We start from the raw sequence: 16,135 nt of genomic DNA, 5'->3' as shown, positions 1-16,135 counted from the left end.
TCCAGCCTGGGCATTTATTTATAAATAAATAAATAAATAAATAGTGTTAAAATATACATATATAACTTAAAATGTACTATTTTAACCAGTTTTTTATTATAGTAAAATAACACAGAACATAAAATTACCATTTTAATGATTATCTTAAATTTTAAAAATTTTAAAATTATCCTGCCAACCAGAAGCACATTTTAACCATTTTTATGTGCAGTTCAATGGCATTAAGTGCATTTGTACATTCATAGTGTTGTGCAGCCATTACCACTAAACATCTCCAGAAGTTAAAAAATTTTTTTGTTGGTTAGGCAAGGTGGCTCACACCTGTAATCTCGGCACTTTGGGAGGCTGGGTCAGGAGGATCACTTGAATCCAAGAGTTGGAGACCAGTCTGAGCAACATAGGGACATCCCATCTGTACAAAAAATTTTTAAATTAGCTGGGTGTAGGGTGGTGCATGGCTGTAGTCCCAGCTCTTCAGGAGACTGAGGTGGGAGGACCGCTTGAGCCCAGGAGTTTGAGGCTGCAGTGAGCCATGATCGTGCCACTGCACTCCAATCTGGGCAACAGAGTATGATCTTGTCTCAAAAAGAAATAAATACATTTTTTAAAAGTATATATTTTTTAAGAGACAGGGGTCTCAGTACGTTGCCCAGGCTGGTCTTGAACTCGTAATGTCAAGCAACCCTCCCACCTCAGCCTCCCTTGTAGCTGGGATTACAGGCAGCAGCCCCTGTGCCCAGCTATCTCTGGAACTTTTTCATCATCCAAAGCAAAGCTCTGTACTCAGTTAAGCAATAACTTCCCATTGCCCGCTTTCCCATCCCCAGCTAACCTCTATTCTCCTTTCTGTTTCTGTGAATTTGACTATTCCGGGTACCTTATCTCAATGGAATCCTACAATATTGGTCCTTTTGTGACTGGCTTGTTTCACTTAGCATAATGTCCTTATTTACACTGTACCATGTGTCAGAATTTCATTCCTTTTTAAGGCTGAAAAATATTCCGTTGTATGGATAGGCTACATTGTGTTTAATCATTCGTCTGCTCATGGATGTCTGGGTGGTTTCCACTTTTCAGCTCTTGTGAATAATGTTGCTATTAACACGGGTGTTCAAGTGTCATTTAAGCCCCCTCTTTCAATTGTTTGGGGGAGAGATATCATAGGAGTGGAATTGCTGGACCATATAATTGAGAATCAAATTTTTAAATATGTTGTAGGACACCGGTTCTTTTTTTTTCTCCTATCTTTCCTTTTTTTTTTTTTTTTTTTTGAGACAGAGTCTTGCTCTGTCACCCAGGCTGGAGTGCAGTAGTGAGATCTCAGCTCACTGCAACCTCTGCCTCCTGGGCCCAAGCAATCCTCCTGCCTCAGCCTCCAGAGGAGCTGAGACTATAGGGGCACGCCATCACACCCGGCTAATTTTTGTATTTTTTTGTAGAGACAGGGTTTCACCATGTTGCCCACGCTGGTCTTAAATTCCTGACGCAAGTGATCTGCTCGCTTCGGCCTCCCAAAGTGTTGGCATTATGGGCATGAGCCACCGCACCTGGCCTCCTGTCTTTTCTCTACAGCAACGTGATGAAGTAAATATAAACCCGAACTAATGGGCAAAACATTTTCCACTTTTAGGGGTTTTAAACTACCTGAAAGAGACATTTACCCATACTCCAAGTTATGACATGAGCCCTGCCATGCTCAGCGTGCTCGTCAAAATGATGCTTGCACAAGCCCAAGAAAGCGTGTTTGAGAAAATCGGCCTTCCTGGGATCCGGAATGAATTCTTCATGCTGGTGGGGGTGGCTCAGGAGGCTGCCCAGGTAAGACTCCCTGGTTCCTGTGACTTTGGGGAGTGGGCGGGAAATGCTGGCACAGGAGCACTGGAAGTAGCGGGGCCTTCCCACGGGAGCTTGCCTGTGACCTGGGCATTGTGCCAGCTCCGGCCAGCACTGCTGGCTTGAGTTTTCTTGGCAAGTATTGGTGTTTCAGATACGGATCACTGATTCCATCTGCAGCTTAACCTAAAAACCAGCATAATGACAGTAGCCTGATCCCCCTGTTAACTGTGACAATGACAGAACGAGGGGTTGCTTGGACTTGCTCCCAGATTCTGGAGCAGCCCCTGGCAGGGGCTGTTGCATGGGAAGAAGAAAGGGCTCTTTCTCTGCAAATGGGTTCATGAGGGCCCTTGTGCCGGGCTGCCCCTTCCCAGTGCCCCTTCTATTTCAGGTGGGAGAGGTCTACCAACAGCTGCACGCAGCCATGAGCCAGGCGCCGGTGAAAGAGAACATCCCCTACTCCTGGGCCAGCTTAGCCTGCGTGAAGGCCCACCACTACGCGGCCCTGGCCCACTACTTCACTGCCATCCTCCTCATCGACCACCAGGGTAAGGCCTGGGAGGTTCGGGGGTTTGGCCAGGGCTGTGGTCCAGCTGCCCCAGGGGGGATTCTGAGCTGAGCAAGAGCTAACTGCCTTCCCTGGAGATGCTCACAGGCTGAAGGTAGAGGATGGGAGTGACCCGTGACTGAGGCAGCTGCTGCACAGGCCATGGTGGGGTTAGGGGTTATAAGCTTCTTTAGAGAGAGGAAGAAGAGGCATGTTTAATTCTGCCTGGGTGCAAGAGGATGAATTTTCACCTGGAATCTAGAATCTAAGGGAAGGCCAAAAATGCTGGCATCAAGATAAGTAACATTTTAAGGTAATATTTTAAAAGAATCAAAATTAATGCAGGCCAGGTACTGTGACTCATGCCTGTAATCCCAGCACTTTGGGAGGCCAAGGCAGGCAGATCATTTGAGGTCAGGAGTTTGAGACCAGCCTGGCCAACATGGTGAAACCCTGTCTCTACTAAAAATACAAAAATTAGCCGGGCATGGCGCGCGCCTCTAATCCTAGCTACTCGGGTGACTGAGGCAGAATGGCTTGAGCCGGGGAGGTGGAGGTTGCAGTGAGCCGAGATTGTGCCACTGCACTCCAGCCTGGGTGACAGAGCAAGACTCCATCTCAAAAAAACTAATAATAATAAAATAAAAATTAATGCAAAAAAAATCTGTGATGATCGGAATTTTATTTTATTTATTTATTTTTAGAGATGGGGCTGGAGTGCAGTGGTATGATCATGGCTCACTGCCTTCTTAAACTCCTGGTCTCAAGCGATCCTCCCAATTCAGCCTCCCGAATAGCTGGGACTACAGGCACATGCCACTACACCAGTTAATTAAAAATAAATTTTTTTTTTGTAGAGATGGAGTCTCACTATATTGCCTAAGTTGGTTTCAAACTCCTGGCCTCAAGCAGTTGTCCTGCCTTGGCCTCCCCAAAGTGTTGGGATTACAGGCATGAGCCATGGTGCCTGGCCAGGGATTTTTCATCTAATGAGTACTAATCCAGGCAGCCTCCCAAGGAATTAAAAAGACAGCCTCTGGAGCCAGACTTCCTGGGTTCGTATCTCAGCTCTGCCATGAATGAGCTGTTTTACCTTGGGCAAGTTACTTAGCTGTCCTCTGCCTCGATTTTCTCATCTGTAAAATGGGTATATGGAGAGAACCTACCTCACAGGCTGTCATGAAAACGAAGGGCCTGTACGCAAAGCTCAATAATGCTTTATATACTGTAGGTTCTCTGAAAGTGTGAGCCGCCACTCCTAGTACTATATAGTCTATTAGGTGAGACAAGATGTGGAAACAAATAGAAATACCATATAGTGCCTCGGTGATTGCTGCAGAGACACAAATGCAGCAGCAGGTGGACTCCGTGGTGCAGTCATGGATGGCTTCTCAGAGGCAGTGACATTTGAGTTCGACTTTTCCATCTGCACAGGAGGGAAGGGTCAGCCTAGAGGGAGTAAAGTGTCTGAGCACAGGAACAGAGGCCGAGGGTGCTGGGGAAGTGGAGAGTGGTTTTGTGATGTTTGAGAGCAGGATACGCACCACGAAGGGTGTGGTTGAAGCAGGAAGGGGCTCTGCTGTAGGTGTGCAGGCCCGCAGAGGGGTGCAGGCCAGGCATGACAGGGTCTGGGCTATGCCAGGAGGTTCTGTGTGGTAGGTGAGTCGGAGGAGGTAGCGTGTGGGGGCTCAGGGTCAAATTATGAACGTTGCCGGGTGTGGTGGCTCACGCCTATAATCCCAGCACTTTGGGAGGCCAAGATGGGTGGATCATGAGGTCAGGACCAGCCTGGCCAAGAGGCTGAAACCCTATCTCTACTAAAAATACAAAAATTAGCCAGGCATGGTGGCATGTGCCTGTAATCCCAGCTACTTGGGAGGCTGAGGCAGGAGAATCGCTTGAAGCCAGGAGGTGGAGGTTGCAGTGAGCCAAGATCACACCACTGCACCCAAGCCTGGGCGACAGAGCAAAACTCCATCTCAAAAAAAAAAAAAAAAATTATGAACCTCTGGAGTGTGACTGGTCCCAATGAGCAAGAGCTTCAGGGTAGCTAGGCATAGTGGCTCGCACATTTGATCCCAGCACTTTGGGAGGCTAAGGCAGGAGGATCGTTTGAACCCAGGGGTTTGAGAGCAGCCTGGGCAATGTAGCAAGACCTTGTCTTTACAAAAAAATTTAAAAATTAGCCTGGCGTGTGGTGGTGCATGTCTGTAGTCTTAACTACTCAGGAGGCTGAGGTGGGAGGATCACTTGAGCCCAGGAGTTCAAGGCGGCAGTGAACTATGGTTGTGTCATTGCACTCCAGCCTGGTGACAGAGTGAGACCACACTCCAACCTGAGTGACAGAGTGAGACCATCTCAAAGAAAAAAAAAGCTTGAGGGTCAGACTGCCTGGGGTGTGTCCAGGGGCAGAAAGGAGACCCATGATCCCAAATGCCTTGTGAAACTGCAGAAGAAAGGAAGCTGGAGACGTGGTAGAAAGAGAAATCTCTATGTGGGCCTGTGGCCAGGTCCATGAGAGGGGATTTAACCTGTGGTTCTCTTTGCAGTGAAGCCAGGCACGGATCTGGACCACCAGGAGAAGTGCTTGTCCCAGCTCTACGACCACATGCCAGAGGGGCTGACACCCTTGGCCACACTGAAGAATGATCAGCAGCGCCGACAGCTGGGTGCGTGTCCCCCTGCACTCAGACGTGGGCCCCACTTGGTGCCCAGCTGGTCCTGCTCACAGACAGCCACAGAGAGGTCCCTGAAGAGGGCCCGGGAGAGGGGAGTGTTCCGAGTCATCGTGGCCACTTTGGGTTCAGAAGTCATGAGGCGCAGTCCTGAGCCTCAGAGGGCTTCCCAGGCTGTGTTCTCATGGGTTCCATAGCACCCAGGCCTCCCACTGTGGAGCCAGGACTTTAACCATCTCCCTTGGGGTCCACAGGGTGGCCTGTATCATGCTAACAGGGAAGGAGACGTTTGTTGATTTCCTTATGCATGGCTGAATTACCAAGAACACCTAATGACTGGTAATGAAGTGTCCTGGTTTTTAGTCTCTGCCATGTCTCAGTGTGAATATCTCTTCCCATGTGCAGACCTCACCTCCACCACCCTAACCTGCCCCGCTGCGCACCACTCATGCACACATACGCAGCTTCGCCGTCTCAGTGATGGCAACTCCCGCCCCTCTAGGTGCTCAGGCCAGAAACCTTGGACTCACTCTCCACTCTTCTTTTCTTTCCTCCTCTTTCCCCTCCCCTCCCCTCTGCTCCCCTCCCCTCTTCTCCCCTGCTCCCGTCCCCTCCCCTCCCCTCCTCTCCCGTTCTCTCCTCTCCTCTTCCCTCCCCTGTTACCCTCCGCTCCCCTCCTATCCCCTCCTCTCCCCTCCTCTCTTCTCCCCTTCTCTCCTCTCTCCTCCGGTTCTCCCTCTTCTCCCCTCTCCTGTCCTTGTTCCTTGTTGCTTTCCTTTTCTCTCCCTTTCCTCTCCTCTCTCTCCTTTATTCTTTCCTTCTTTCCTTTCTCTCTCTCTCTCCTCCCCATCTATCCTTCCTCCCTCCTTTCCTCTTTCCTTTTCTTTCATTTGCTTTCTTTGACAGCATCTTTCTGTCCCCCAGGCTGCAGTGCAGTAGTGCAACCACAGCTCAGTGCAGCCTCGAACTCCTGGCTTGAAGTGATCCTCCTGCCTCAGCCTCCTGAGTAGCTGGGACTACAGGCATGCACCACCACACCCGGCTAATATTGTATAAAGGTTTTTGTAGAGATGCGGACTCACTATGTTGCCCAGGCTGGTTTTGAACTCCTGGCCTCCAGCGATCCTCCTGCCTCTGTCTCCCAAAGTGCTGGGTTTACAGGCATGAGCCACCACACCTAACCTCTTGTCTTACTTTCTCACCCTACATTTGATTAGCAAATCCCTTTGGCTGTACTTAGAAAACACATCTCAAATCTGGCCACTTTAATCCTGCTGCCCTGGTGGAAGCCACATGTGTACAGTGCTTATTTAACAAACATTCACTCACTTAAACCCCACACAACACTATGAGGTGGGTCTCGTGGCATCCCCATATTACAGCTGAGGAAACTGAGACCCAGAGAGGTCACGTGGCTTGCCCTGCTCATAGCTGGTTTTCCTGCTGCCCCTTCAGAGTCTGGTCACACAAGTCAGATCACATCAGTCCCCTGCTCTCACTCCAGTGGGCTCCCATCTCATGCAGAACAGGAATGAGAGCCCTCATCTCGCTCCTGTGAGGTCCGCCATGATCTGGCCTGGCTCTTTCTTCCCTGCACTCATTCTCTCCCGCCCTCGCTGCCTCCAGGCACACCCTAGCTCCTCCTTGCCCTAGAACACCTGCACGTGCCCCTGCCCCAGGGCCCTCGCACCTGCTGCTCTTTCACATGCATCAGGACTCTGCTCAAAAAGGACCATATCACAAAGCTTTCCTTGGCCGGGTGTGGTGGCTCACATCTGCAATCCCAGCACTTTGGGAGGCCGAGGTGGGAGGATAGCTTGAAGTCAGGAGTTTAAGACCAGCCTGGGCAACATGGAGAAACCCCATCTCTACCAAAAATATAAAAACTTAGCCAGATGTGGTGGTGTGTGCCTGTAGTCCCAGCTACTTGGGAGGCTGAGGTGGGAGAATCGCTTGAACCTGGGAGGTGGAGGTTGCAGTGAGCCAAGATCGTGCCACTGCATTCCAGCCTGGGTGACAAAGCAAGACTCCGTCTCAAGAGAAAAAAAAAAAAAAGCCTTTCTCGGTCACCCATCGTAGGACAACCCCATTCCCAGTCTTCTCTTACCATCTCCGCTTACCCTGCTTTATTTTTCTCTATAACCTCATCACCACCCCATCCATTACATATTTCTTGTCTTGTTAGTTATCTGTCTTCAACCACTACATGTAAACTCCATGAATGTGGGGGCAGTTTGTTTACTTGCTGCTTTATCTCTAGTGCCCAGCACATTTGGTAAATATTTGTTGAGTGAACATCTTATGGACACAAGTGAGCTTATTACATATGCATTTAAGGGAGGCTTGGGCTGGGCGCGGTGACTCAACGCCTGTTATCCTACCACTCTAAGGCAGGCGGATTGCTTGAGGCCAGGAGTTTGAGACCAGCCTGGGCAACACAGCAATGATAATGAAATGATAATGATAATGAAAACATTATCCAAGTGTGGTGGTGCATGCCTGTGGTCCCAGCTACTCAAGAGTCAGAAGCGGGAGGTTCAGTTGAGCCCAGGAGTTTGAGGCTGCAGTAAGCCATGATTGCACCACTGTACTCCAGCGTGCGAAACAAAGTCAGACCCTGTCTCTAAATATAAAATATAAAATGAAATAAAATAATATTTTAATAAAAGGCTTGTTGTAACCAAGTGAGTTATAGAGAAACACCACACTTTGAGACTAATTCAGGAGTCCTTTATTAGCCGGCGACCGAGAGACGGCTAACGCTCGAAATTCTCTCGGGCCTGAAGAAGGGGCTAGATTTTCTGTTATACTATGGTCTAAATAGAGGAGGGGGGTTTAACTGAAGCAATTTTACAGAAGCAGAATAGGAAAAAAGTTAAAAAAAGTAATTGGTTATAGAAGCAGTTACAAAAAACAAACAGTTCCAGGTGCAGGGGCTTAAACTATCACTAAGAGATAAATGCAGGGGCTTTAGGTACCTGCCACTGAGCACATCCCCAGGAGCTGCTGGTACAGCCTGCCTCAATATCTTATCAGCAGTTTGCATTCCTGGATGTGCTTGGAGTCAGCTTACACTAGTTATTCCCTTAAGGGGGATAAAGGGGGCTGCAAGGGAAGAAACGAAAATGGAGTCTGTCCGGCTCTCTCTGCTAGGAGAGAGTCACTCAGGTTAAAATAAGGTAGGGTATCACAGGCTCTAGCTCTCCAGGCAGATCCTTTAGAAAAGAGAACGTCCAATCTTTTGGGCTGCCCCTTGGGCCCTTATGCTCTGCTTGGTGGATCTGCAAGTCACGTGGGTGCTGGCTTCCGTCTGCAGGGAAGTCCCACCTGCGCAGAGCCATGGCTCATCACGAGGAGTCGGTGCGGGAGGCCAGCCTCTGCAAGAAGCTGCGGAGCATTGAGGTGCTACAGAAGGTGCTGTGTGCGGCACAGGAACGCTCCCGGCTCACGTACGCCCAGTACCAGGAGGATGATGACCTGCTGAACCTGATGGACGCCCCCAGTGTTGTTGGTGAGTAACCTAGACTGTGTTCCCTCTGTGGGGGTGCCTGTGCCGCGGAAAGAGCACGCCTGGCCTGTGGGGGTTGAGCAAGCCCTTGCTGTGTGCTTGGCACAGGGAGGGCTGCACAGGGCAGGGACCGAGGTGCTGCTTTTGCCCTGGAGTTCTCTTTTCTTTTTGAGATGGAGTCTCGCTCTGTTGCCCAGGCTGGAGTGCAGTGGCATGATCTCGGCTCACTGCAACCTCTGCTTCCTGGGTTCAAGTGATTCTTCTGCCTCAGCCTCCCAAGTAGCTGGGATTACAAGCGCCCACCACCACACCCAGCTAATTTTTGGATTTTTAGTAGAGATTGGGTTTCACCATGTTGGCCAGGCTGGTCTCGAACTCCTGACCTCAAGTGATCCGCCTGCCTTGGCCTCCCAGAGTGCTGGGATTACCAGGGTAAGCCACCACACCTGGCCTAGATACACTTTTTATGCTGTTTGTTCTTGTGTAGAATCAGCCTGCCCTGGGATCCTTTGTTAGAAATTGACCAGCCTTATGTTAAGGGTAGTCCGAGCCTGCTGTGAAGATGCTGGTGGGGGTATGTAGCTGTCAATGGTCATGATTTGCCAAACCTCCTTTTCACTGGGAAATCCTTGTATCACATTAATAATGAAAAGGTCAAGCACGGTGGCTCAAACCTGTAATCTCAGCACTTTGGGAGGCCGAGGCAGGAGGACTACTTGAGCTCAGGAGTTTGAGACCAGCCTGGGCAACATAGTGAGACCCCCTCTCTACAAAAAATAAAAAAAAAATTCATCAGGTTGGTGGTGCATACCTATAGTTCCAGCTACTTGGGAGGCTGAGGCAGGAGAATCATTTGAGTCCTGGAGGTCAAGCTGCAAGAGAGCTGTGATCGCACCACTGCACTCCAGGTTGGGCGACAGAGTGACACCCTGTCTCAAAATAGTAATAATGATGAAAACAGAAAGCACAGTATCCCAGGGCTGTGTCCAGTGAGGCATGGAACTTCCATAACAACAACACTTGAAACATAGATGACTTCTCAATAGGTTTTTTTGTTTGTTTTTGAGAAGTCATTTCGCTCTTGTCACCCAGGCTGGAGTGCAGTGGCATGATCTCAGCTCACTGCAACCTCTGCCTCCCTGGTTCAAGCCTCAGCCTCCCAAGTAGCTGGGACTACAGGCGCGTGCCACCACGCCTGGCTAATTTTTTGTATTTTTAGTAGAGATGGGGTTTCATCATGTTGGCCAGGCTGGTCTTGAACTCTTGACCTCAGATGATCCTCCCACCGTGGCCTCCCAAAGTGCTGGGATTACAAGCATTAGCCACCGTGCCCGGCCTCCTCATTAGGGTTTTATGAGTGCCAGAGAAGCCCACTAAGCCCCTTAAGTATCAGGAAACCCCATGGGAATGTGTCTGGTTATCACTCCTTGGTCCCAGCTCGGGAATGAGTTATACCTCCCATGGCTCGCTGGAGGTACCCAAATGGAAGGTACAGTTCACCCTAGGTCGGGGGTTGAGCTGTGTTCCATCTTCTTCTACTACTTGTCTAAATCGAGGGGAAGGATGTGTGACTAAGAGAAAGTTCTGTTCTGTCTCCTTCCCAAAGATCACTTTCTTTTTTTTTTTCCCCCCCCGGAGTCTTACTCTGTCACCCAGGCTGGAGTGCAGTGGCATGACTTCAACTCACTGCAACCTCTGCCTCCTGGGTTCAAGTGATTCTCCTGCCTCAGCCTCCCGAGTAACTTGGATTACAGTCGCCTGCCACCACACCTGGCTAATTTTTGTATTTTTAATAGAGACAGGGTTTCACCATGCTGGCCAGACTGGTCTTGAACTTCTGGCCTCAAGTGATCCACCTGCCTCAGCCTCCCAAAGTGCTGGGATTACAGGCGTGAGCCACAACACTGGGCTATAAGGATCACTTTCAATTACAGAAACATTTATCCTCCCATTTCTAATCCTCTATTCTAGCTAAAACTGAGCAAGAGGTTGACATTATATTGCCCCAGTTTTCCAAGCTGACAGTCACGGACTTCTTCCAGAAGCTGGTATGTTGAAAGCTCTCTACATAAATGATCTAAGGGGACAGCTCTTCACTTTGGCGAGTATGGTGTCTTAGTCCATGTGGGCTGCTATAACAAAATGCCTCAAACTGGGTGGCTTATGAACAGCAGAAATGTATTTCTCAGTTCTGGAGGCTGGGAAGTCCAAGACCAAGGTGTCTGCTGAAGGCCCATGTTCTGGTTTATAGGTGGGGCCTTCTACCTGTATCCTCATGGCAGAAAAGGTGATGAGCTCCCTTGGGCCTGTTTTAAAAGCATGTATTCCATTCTTGAGGGCTCCACCCCAAGACTGAATCACCTCTCGAGAGGCCCCACTTCCTAATAATTACGTTGATGATTTTAATATACATTTTAAATTTTAATAAATATTAATAAAATTTTAATATTTTAATATACAAACTTTGGGAGGGTACAAACATTCAGACCATAGCATATTTTATTTTATTCATTTATTTTTATTTATTTGTTTTTTGAGACAGAGTCTTACTCTGTTGCCCAGGCTGGAGTGCAGTGGTGCGATCTCAGCTCACTGCAGCCTCCGCCTCCCAGGTTCAAGTGATTCTCCAGCTTCAGCCTCCCGAGTAGTTGGGATTACAGGCCTGTGCCACTACGCTCAGCTAATTTTGTATTTTTAGTAGAGACGGGGTTTCACCATGTTGGCCAGGCTGATCTTGAACTACTGGGCTCCAGTGATCCGCTCACCTCGGCCTCCCAAAGTTGCTGGGATTACAGGCCTGAGCCACTGTGCCCGGCCCCGTAGCATATTTTAAAAGTAGTTTTTAGGTATTGTCTATTTAAAAATTTTTAAAATATTTTTTAATTTTTTTTAGAGACATGGTCTCACTGTGTCACCTAGGCTGGATGACAGTGGCATGATCATAGCTCACTGCAGCCTGAACCTTCTGGGCTCAAGCGATCCTCCTGCCTCAGCTACCCTAGTAGATGGGACTACAGGCACACACCACCACGTCCAACTAATTTTTATTTCTTGTAGAGATGGGGTCTTGCTATGTTGCCTAGGCTGGTCTCAAACTCCTGGGCTCAAACCATCTTCCTGCCTAGGCATCCCAGAGTGCTGGGATTACAGGTATGAGCCACTGTGCCTGGCCTGAGATTTTTTTTCCTTTTTTATTTTTTTAGACAGGGTCTAACTCTGTTTTCACCCAGGCTGGAGTGCAGTGGCACAATCATAGTTCACTGCAGCCTCGAACTGCTGGGCTCAAGAAGTCCTCCTGCCTCAGCAGCCTGAGTAGATGGAACCATAGGCGTGCACTACCATGCCTGGCTAATTATTTTATGTTTTTAGTAGAGAATGGTTCCCGCTATGTTGCCCAGGCTGGTCTCAAACCCCTGGCCTCAAGCGATCCTTCTGCCTTGGTCACACAAAGTGCTTAGGATTACAGGCATGACACGCTTGGTCTTAAATTGTTTATATTAGAGATTTTATTTAAGATAATTTTGGCCGGGTGTGGTGGCTCACGCCTTTAATCCCAGCACTTTGGGAAGCTGAGGTGGGCGGATCACCTGAGGTCAGGAGTTTGAGACCAGCCTGTCCAACATGGTGAAACCCCATCTCTGCTAAAAATACAAAAATTAGCCGGGCATGGTGGTTCGCACCTGTAATCCCAGCTACTCAGGAGAATTGCTTGAACCCGGGAGGCAGAGGCTGCAGTGAGCCGAGATCACACCACCACACTCTAGCCTGGGCGACAGAGCGAGACAATGTCTCAAAAAAAAAAAAAAGAAAAAGATAATTAGTACAATGTCTAAAAGATAATTTTATTGAAAATATATTGGGTATGTTTGAGAAGATGGCTTTCCAGGTTCTCGCATGACTGCTGTAGCATGTATGCCCCCAGATGTGTCATTTGTCCCTGAACAAGAAGGCCAAGTAAGATCTTCAAGGACAGCAGGCAAAATTCCCTTTAGCTTTCAAGCGTCTGATCCAGCCTTCAAATCCTACACCTAACGATGCTCTCTTCCAAAGGGCCCCTTATCTGTGTTTTCGGCTAACAAGCGGTGGACGCCTCCTCGAAGCATCCGCTTCACCGCAGAAGAAGGGGACTTGGGGTTCACCTTGAGAGGGAACGCCCCCGTTCAGGTTCACTTCCTGGATCCTTACTGCTCTGCCTCGGTAAGCACATGTTTTTCTTGGTTGGCAGCAAACACAGATATCTGGGTGATTGAATTTAGGGTAGGTTCACCCATGTCAAAGGCCTGACTTGATGTGAAAGGCCTCATGGGTGCTACATTCCCTAAAAGAAAAGGATTAATTTTTACTGTCTTTTTTTTGTTTGTTTTTTGTTTTTAGTTTTTTTTAGACGTGGGAGGTGGAGGCTGCAGTGAGTCACGATCGTGCAGTGGCGTGATCTCAGGGCTCACTGCAGCTTCTGCTTCCTGGGTTCAAGTGATTCTCCTGTCTCAGCTTCCTGAGTAGCTGGGATTACAGGCACGTGCCACCACACTCAGCTAATTTTAGTTTTTGTTTTTGTTTTTTGAGACGCAGTCTCGCTCTGTCGCCCAGGCTGGAGTGCAGTGGCACAATCTTGGCACTGCAACCTCCACCTCCTGGGTTCAAGTAATTCTCCTGCCTCAGGCTGCTGAGTAGCTGGGATTACAGGTGCGTGCCACCATGCCCGGCTAATTTTTTGTGTGTTTTTAGTAGAGACGGAGTTTCACCGTGTTAGCCAGGATGGTCTCGATCTCCTGATCTCGTGATCCGCCCACCTGGGCCTCCCAAAGTGCTGGGATTACAAGTGTGAGCCACCTGACCCGGCCTAATTTTTGTATTTTTAGTAGAAACAGGGTTTTGCCATGTTGGCCAGGCTGGTCTCGAACTCCTGGCCTCAAGTATTCTGTCTGCCTTGGCCTCCCAGAGTGCTAGGATTACAGGCGTGAGCCACTGTGCCTGGCCAATTTTGGCTTTTTTTTTTTTTTTTTTTTTTTAATTGCACCCAGGCTGGAGAGCAGTGGCACGATCTCGGCTTACTGCAATGTCTGCCTCCCGAGTTCAAGCAATTCTCCTGCCTCAGCCTCCCAAGTAGCTAGGACTACAGGTGCCCACCACCACACCTGGCTGATTTTTGTATTTTTAGTAGAGATGGGTTTCACCGTGTTGTACAGGCTGGTCTTGAACTACTGACCTCAAGTGGTCTATACCCGTCTCAGCCACCCAAAGCGCATTTTTGCTTTCTTGATGCGAACTTATGCAAATACCTATTTTGTTAATGGGGACTGATTCAAGGATTTGAGTGAACGTTGACTTATTTTCAACAATACTTTTTCAGGTGGCAGGAGCCCGGGAAGGAGATTATATTGTCTCCATTCAGCTTGTGGATTGTAAGTGGCTGACGGTGAGTGAGGTTATGAAGCTGCTGAAGAGCTTTGGCGAGGACGAGATCGAGATGAAAGTCGTGAGCCTCCTGGACTCCACATCATCCATGGTGAGTGCTGACACCTCCCTGGGCAGTCAGTAGTGGCGTGGAGTGAAATCTGCATGAGTTCAGCCCCAGAGGTGTTTACCAGACCCTCTGTCTCCTGCCTGTGTAACATGGTACAAATGACTGGACTCCCAGGCTTGTAATCACTGTAGTGTGCTCACCTTGGGTCAAAGAGAAAATTGGCAAACTTTTTCTTTTTAAAGACAGGGTCTTGCCCTATTGCCCGGGCTGGTTTGCAGTGGTATGATCATGGCTTACTGCAGCCTCTGTCTCCTGGGTTTAAGTGATCCTCCCACCTCAGCCACACAAGCAGCTGGAATTACAGGCACCCACTACCACCCCTGGCTCATTCGTTCTTTATTTATTCTTTTTTTTTTTTAATGAAGTATTTATTGATGATTCTTGGGTGTTTCTCGGAGAGGGGGATATGGCAGGGTCATAGGATAATGGTGGAGAGAAGGTCAGGAGATAAACACATGAACAAAGGTCTCTGGTTTTCCTAGGCAGAGGTCCCTGCGGCCTTCTGCAGTGTTTGTGCCCCTGGGTACTTGAGATTAGGGAGTGGTGATGACTCTTAAAGAGCATGCTGCCTTCAAGCATCTGTTTAACAAAGCACATCTTGCACCGCCCTTAATCCATTTAACCCTGAGTTGACACAGCACATGTTTCAGAGAGCACGGGGCTGGGGGCAAGGCCATAGATCAACAGCATCCCAAGGCAGAAGAATTTCTCCTAGTCAGAACAAAATGGAGTCTCCTATGCCCACCTCTTTCTACACAGACACAGCAACAATCTGATCTCTCCTTCCTTTCCCCACACTTCCCCCCCTTCTTTTCAACAAAACCGTCATCGTCCTCATGGCCCACTCCCGATGGTCGCTATCTCTTCGGAGCTGTTGGGTACACCTCCCAGACAGGGTGGCCGGGCAGAGGCGCTCCTCACTTCCCAGATGGGGCCGCCGGGCAGAGGCGCTCCTCACTTCCTCCAAGACGGGGTGGCGGCCGGGCAGAGGCGCTCCTCACTTCCCAGGCGTTGGGCTGCCGGGCAGAGACGCTCCTCATCTCCCAGACGGGGCGGCCAGGCAGAGGCGCTCCTCACTTCCCAGACGGGGCGGCCGGGCAGAGGCGCTCCTCATCTCCCAGACGGGGCGGCCGGGCAGAGGCGCTCCTCACCTCCCAGACGGGGCGGCTGGGCAGAGGTGCTCCTCACTTCCCAGACGGGGCAACCGGGCAGAGGCACTCCTCACTTCCCAGACGGTGCGGCCGGGCAGAGGGGCTCCTCACATCCCAGACAATGGGCGGCCAGGCAGAGACGCTCCTCACTTCCTAGACGGGGTGGCGGTGGGGCAGAGTCTGTAATCTTAGCACTTTAGGAGGCCAAGGCAGGCGGTTGGGAGGTGGAGGTTGTAGCGAGCCGAGATCACGCCACTGCAGTCCAGCCTGAGCAACATTGAGCACTGAGTGAGCGAGACTCCGTCTGCAATCCCAGCACCTCGGGAGGCCGAGGCGGGCAGATCACTCGAGGCCAGGAGCTGGAGACCAGCCTGGTCAACAGGGCGAAACCCCGTCTCCACCAAAAACACAAAAACCAGTCAGGCGTGGCGGCGCGCGCCTGCAATCCCAAGCACTCGGCAGGCCGAGGCAGGAGAATCACAGGAGCCTGAGGCAGGGAGGTTGCAGCGAGCCGAGATCACCGCAGTACAGTCCAGCTTCGGCAACAGAGGGAGACCGAAAAAAGAAGGAGAGGGAGACCGAAGGAGGGAGAGGGAGAGGGAGACCAAAGGAGGGAGAGGGAGAGGGAGAGGGAGAGGGAGACCGAAGGAGGGAGAGGGGAGAGGGAGAGCGATTTATTCTTTTTTTTAATTTTTATTATTTTTTTTGAGACGGAGTCTCGCTCTGTCACCCAGGCTGGAGTGCAGTGGTGCAGTCTCGGCTCACTGCAAGCTTTGCCTCCCGGGTTCATGCCATTCTCCTGCCTCAGCCTCCCAAGTAGCTGGGACTATAGGTGCCTGCCAACACGCCCAGCTAATTTTTTGTATTTTTAGTAGAGACGGGGTCTCACCATGT

The 16,135-nt window shown here is 49.9% G+C and overlaps 1 protein-coding gene across 2 annotated transcripts in view; it reads left to right on the top strand.

Moving 5' to 3' along the window:
* RHPN2 (rhophilin Rho GTPase binding protein 2) overlaps nucleotides 1–16,135 on the top strand; it is a 90,533-nt gene that overhangs the window by 63,037 nt on the left and 11,361 nt on the right. For both annotated transcript variants that reach the window (XM_009253120.4, XM_054538843.2), the window contains 7 exons: nucleotides 1,631–1,818; nucleotides 2,228–2,384; nucleotides 4,933–5,052; nucleotides 8,375–8,569; nucleotides 10,538–10,614; nucleotides 12,617–12,763; nucleotides 13,917–14,072. In XM_009253120.4, the coding sequence (XP_009251395.4) occupies nucleotides 1,631–1,818; nucleotides 2,228–2,384; nucleotides 4,933–5,052; nucleotides 8,375–8,569; nucleotides 10,538–10,614; nucleotides 12,617–12,763; nucleotides 13,917–14,072 (1,040 nt within the window). The remainder of the gene's footprint in view (nucleotides 1–1,630; nucleotides 1,819–2,227; nucleotides 2,385–4,932; nucleotides 5,053–8,374; nucleotides 8,570–10,537; nucleotides 10,615–12,616; nucleotides 12,764–13,916; nucleotides 14,073–16,135) is intronic.

Source organism: Pongo abelii, chromosome 20, assembly GCF_028885655.2.
Source record: "Pongo abelii isolate AG06213 chromosome 20, NHGRI_mPonAbe1-v2.0_pri, whole genome shotgun sequence".
In the NCBI taxonomy this organism is placed as follows: Eukaryota; Metazoa; Chordata; class Mammalia; order Primates; family Hominidae; genus Pongo; species Pongo abelii.
The sequence above is the reverse complement of the archived record's forward strand: the minus strand, read 5'-3'. Positions and strand labels throughout refer to the sequence as shown.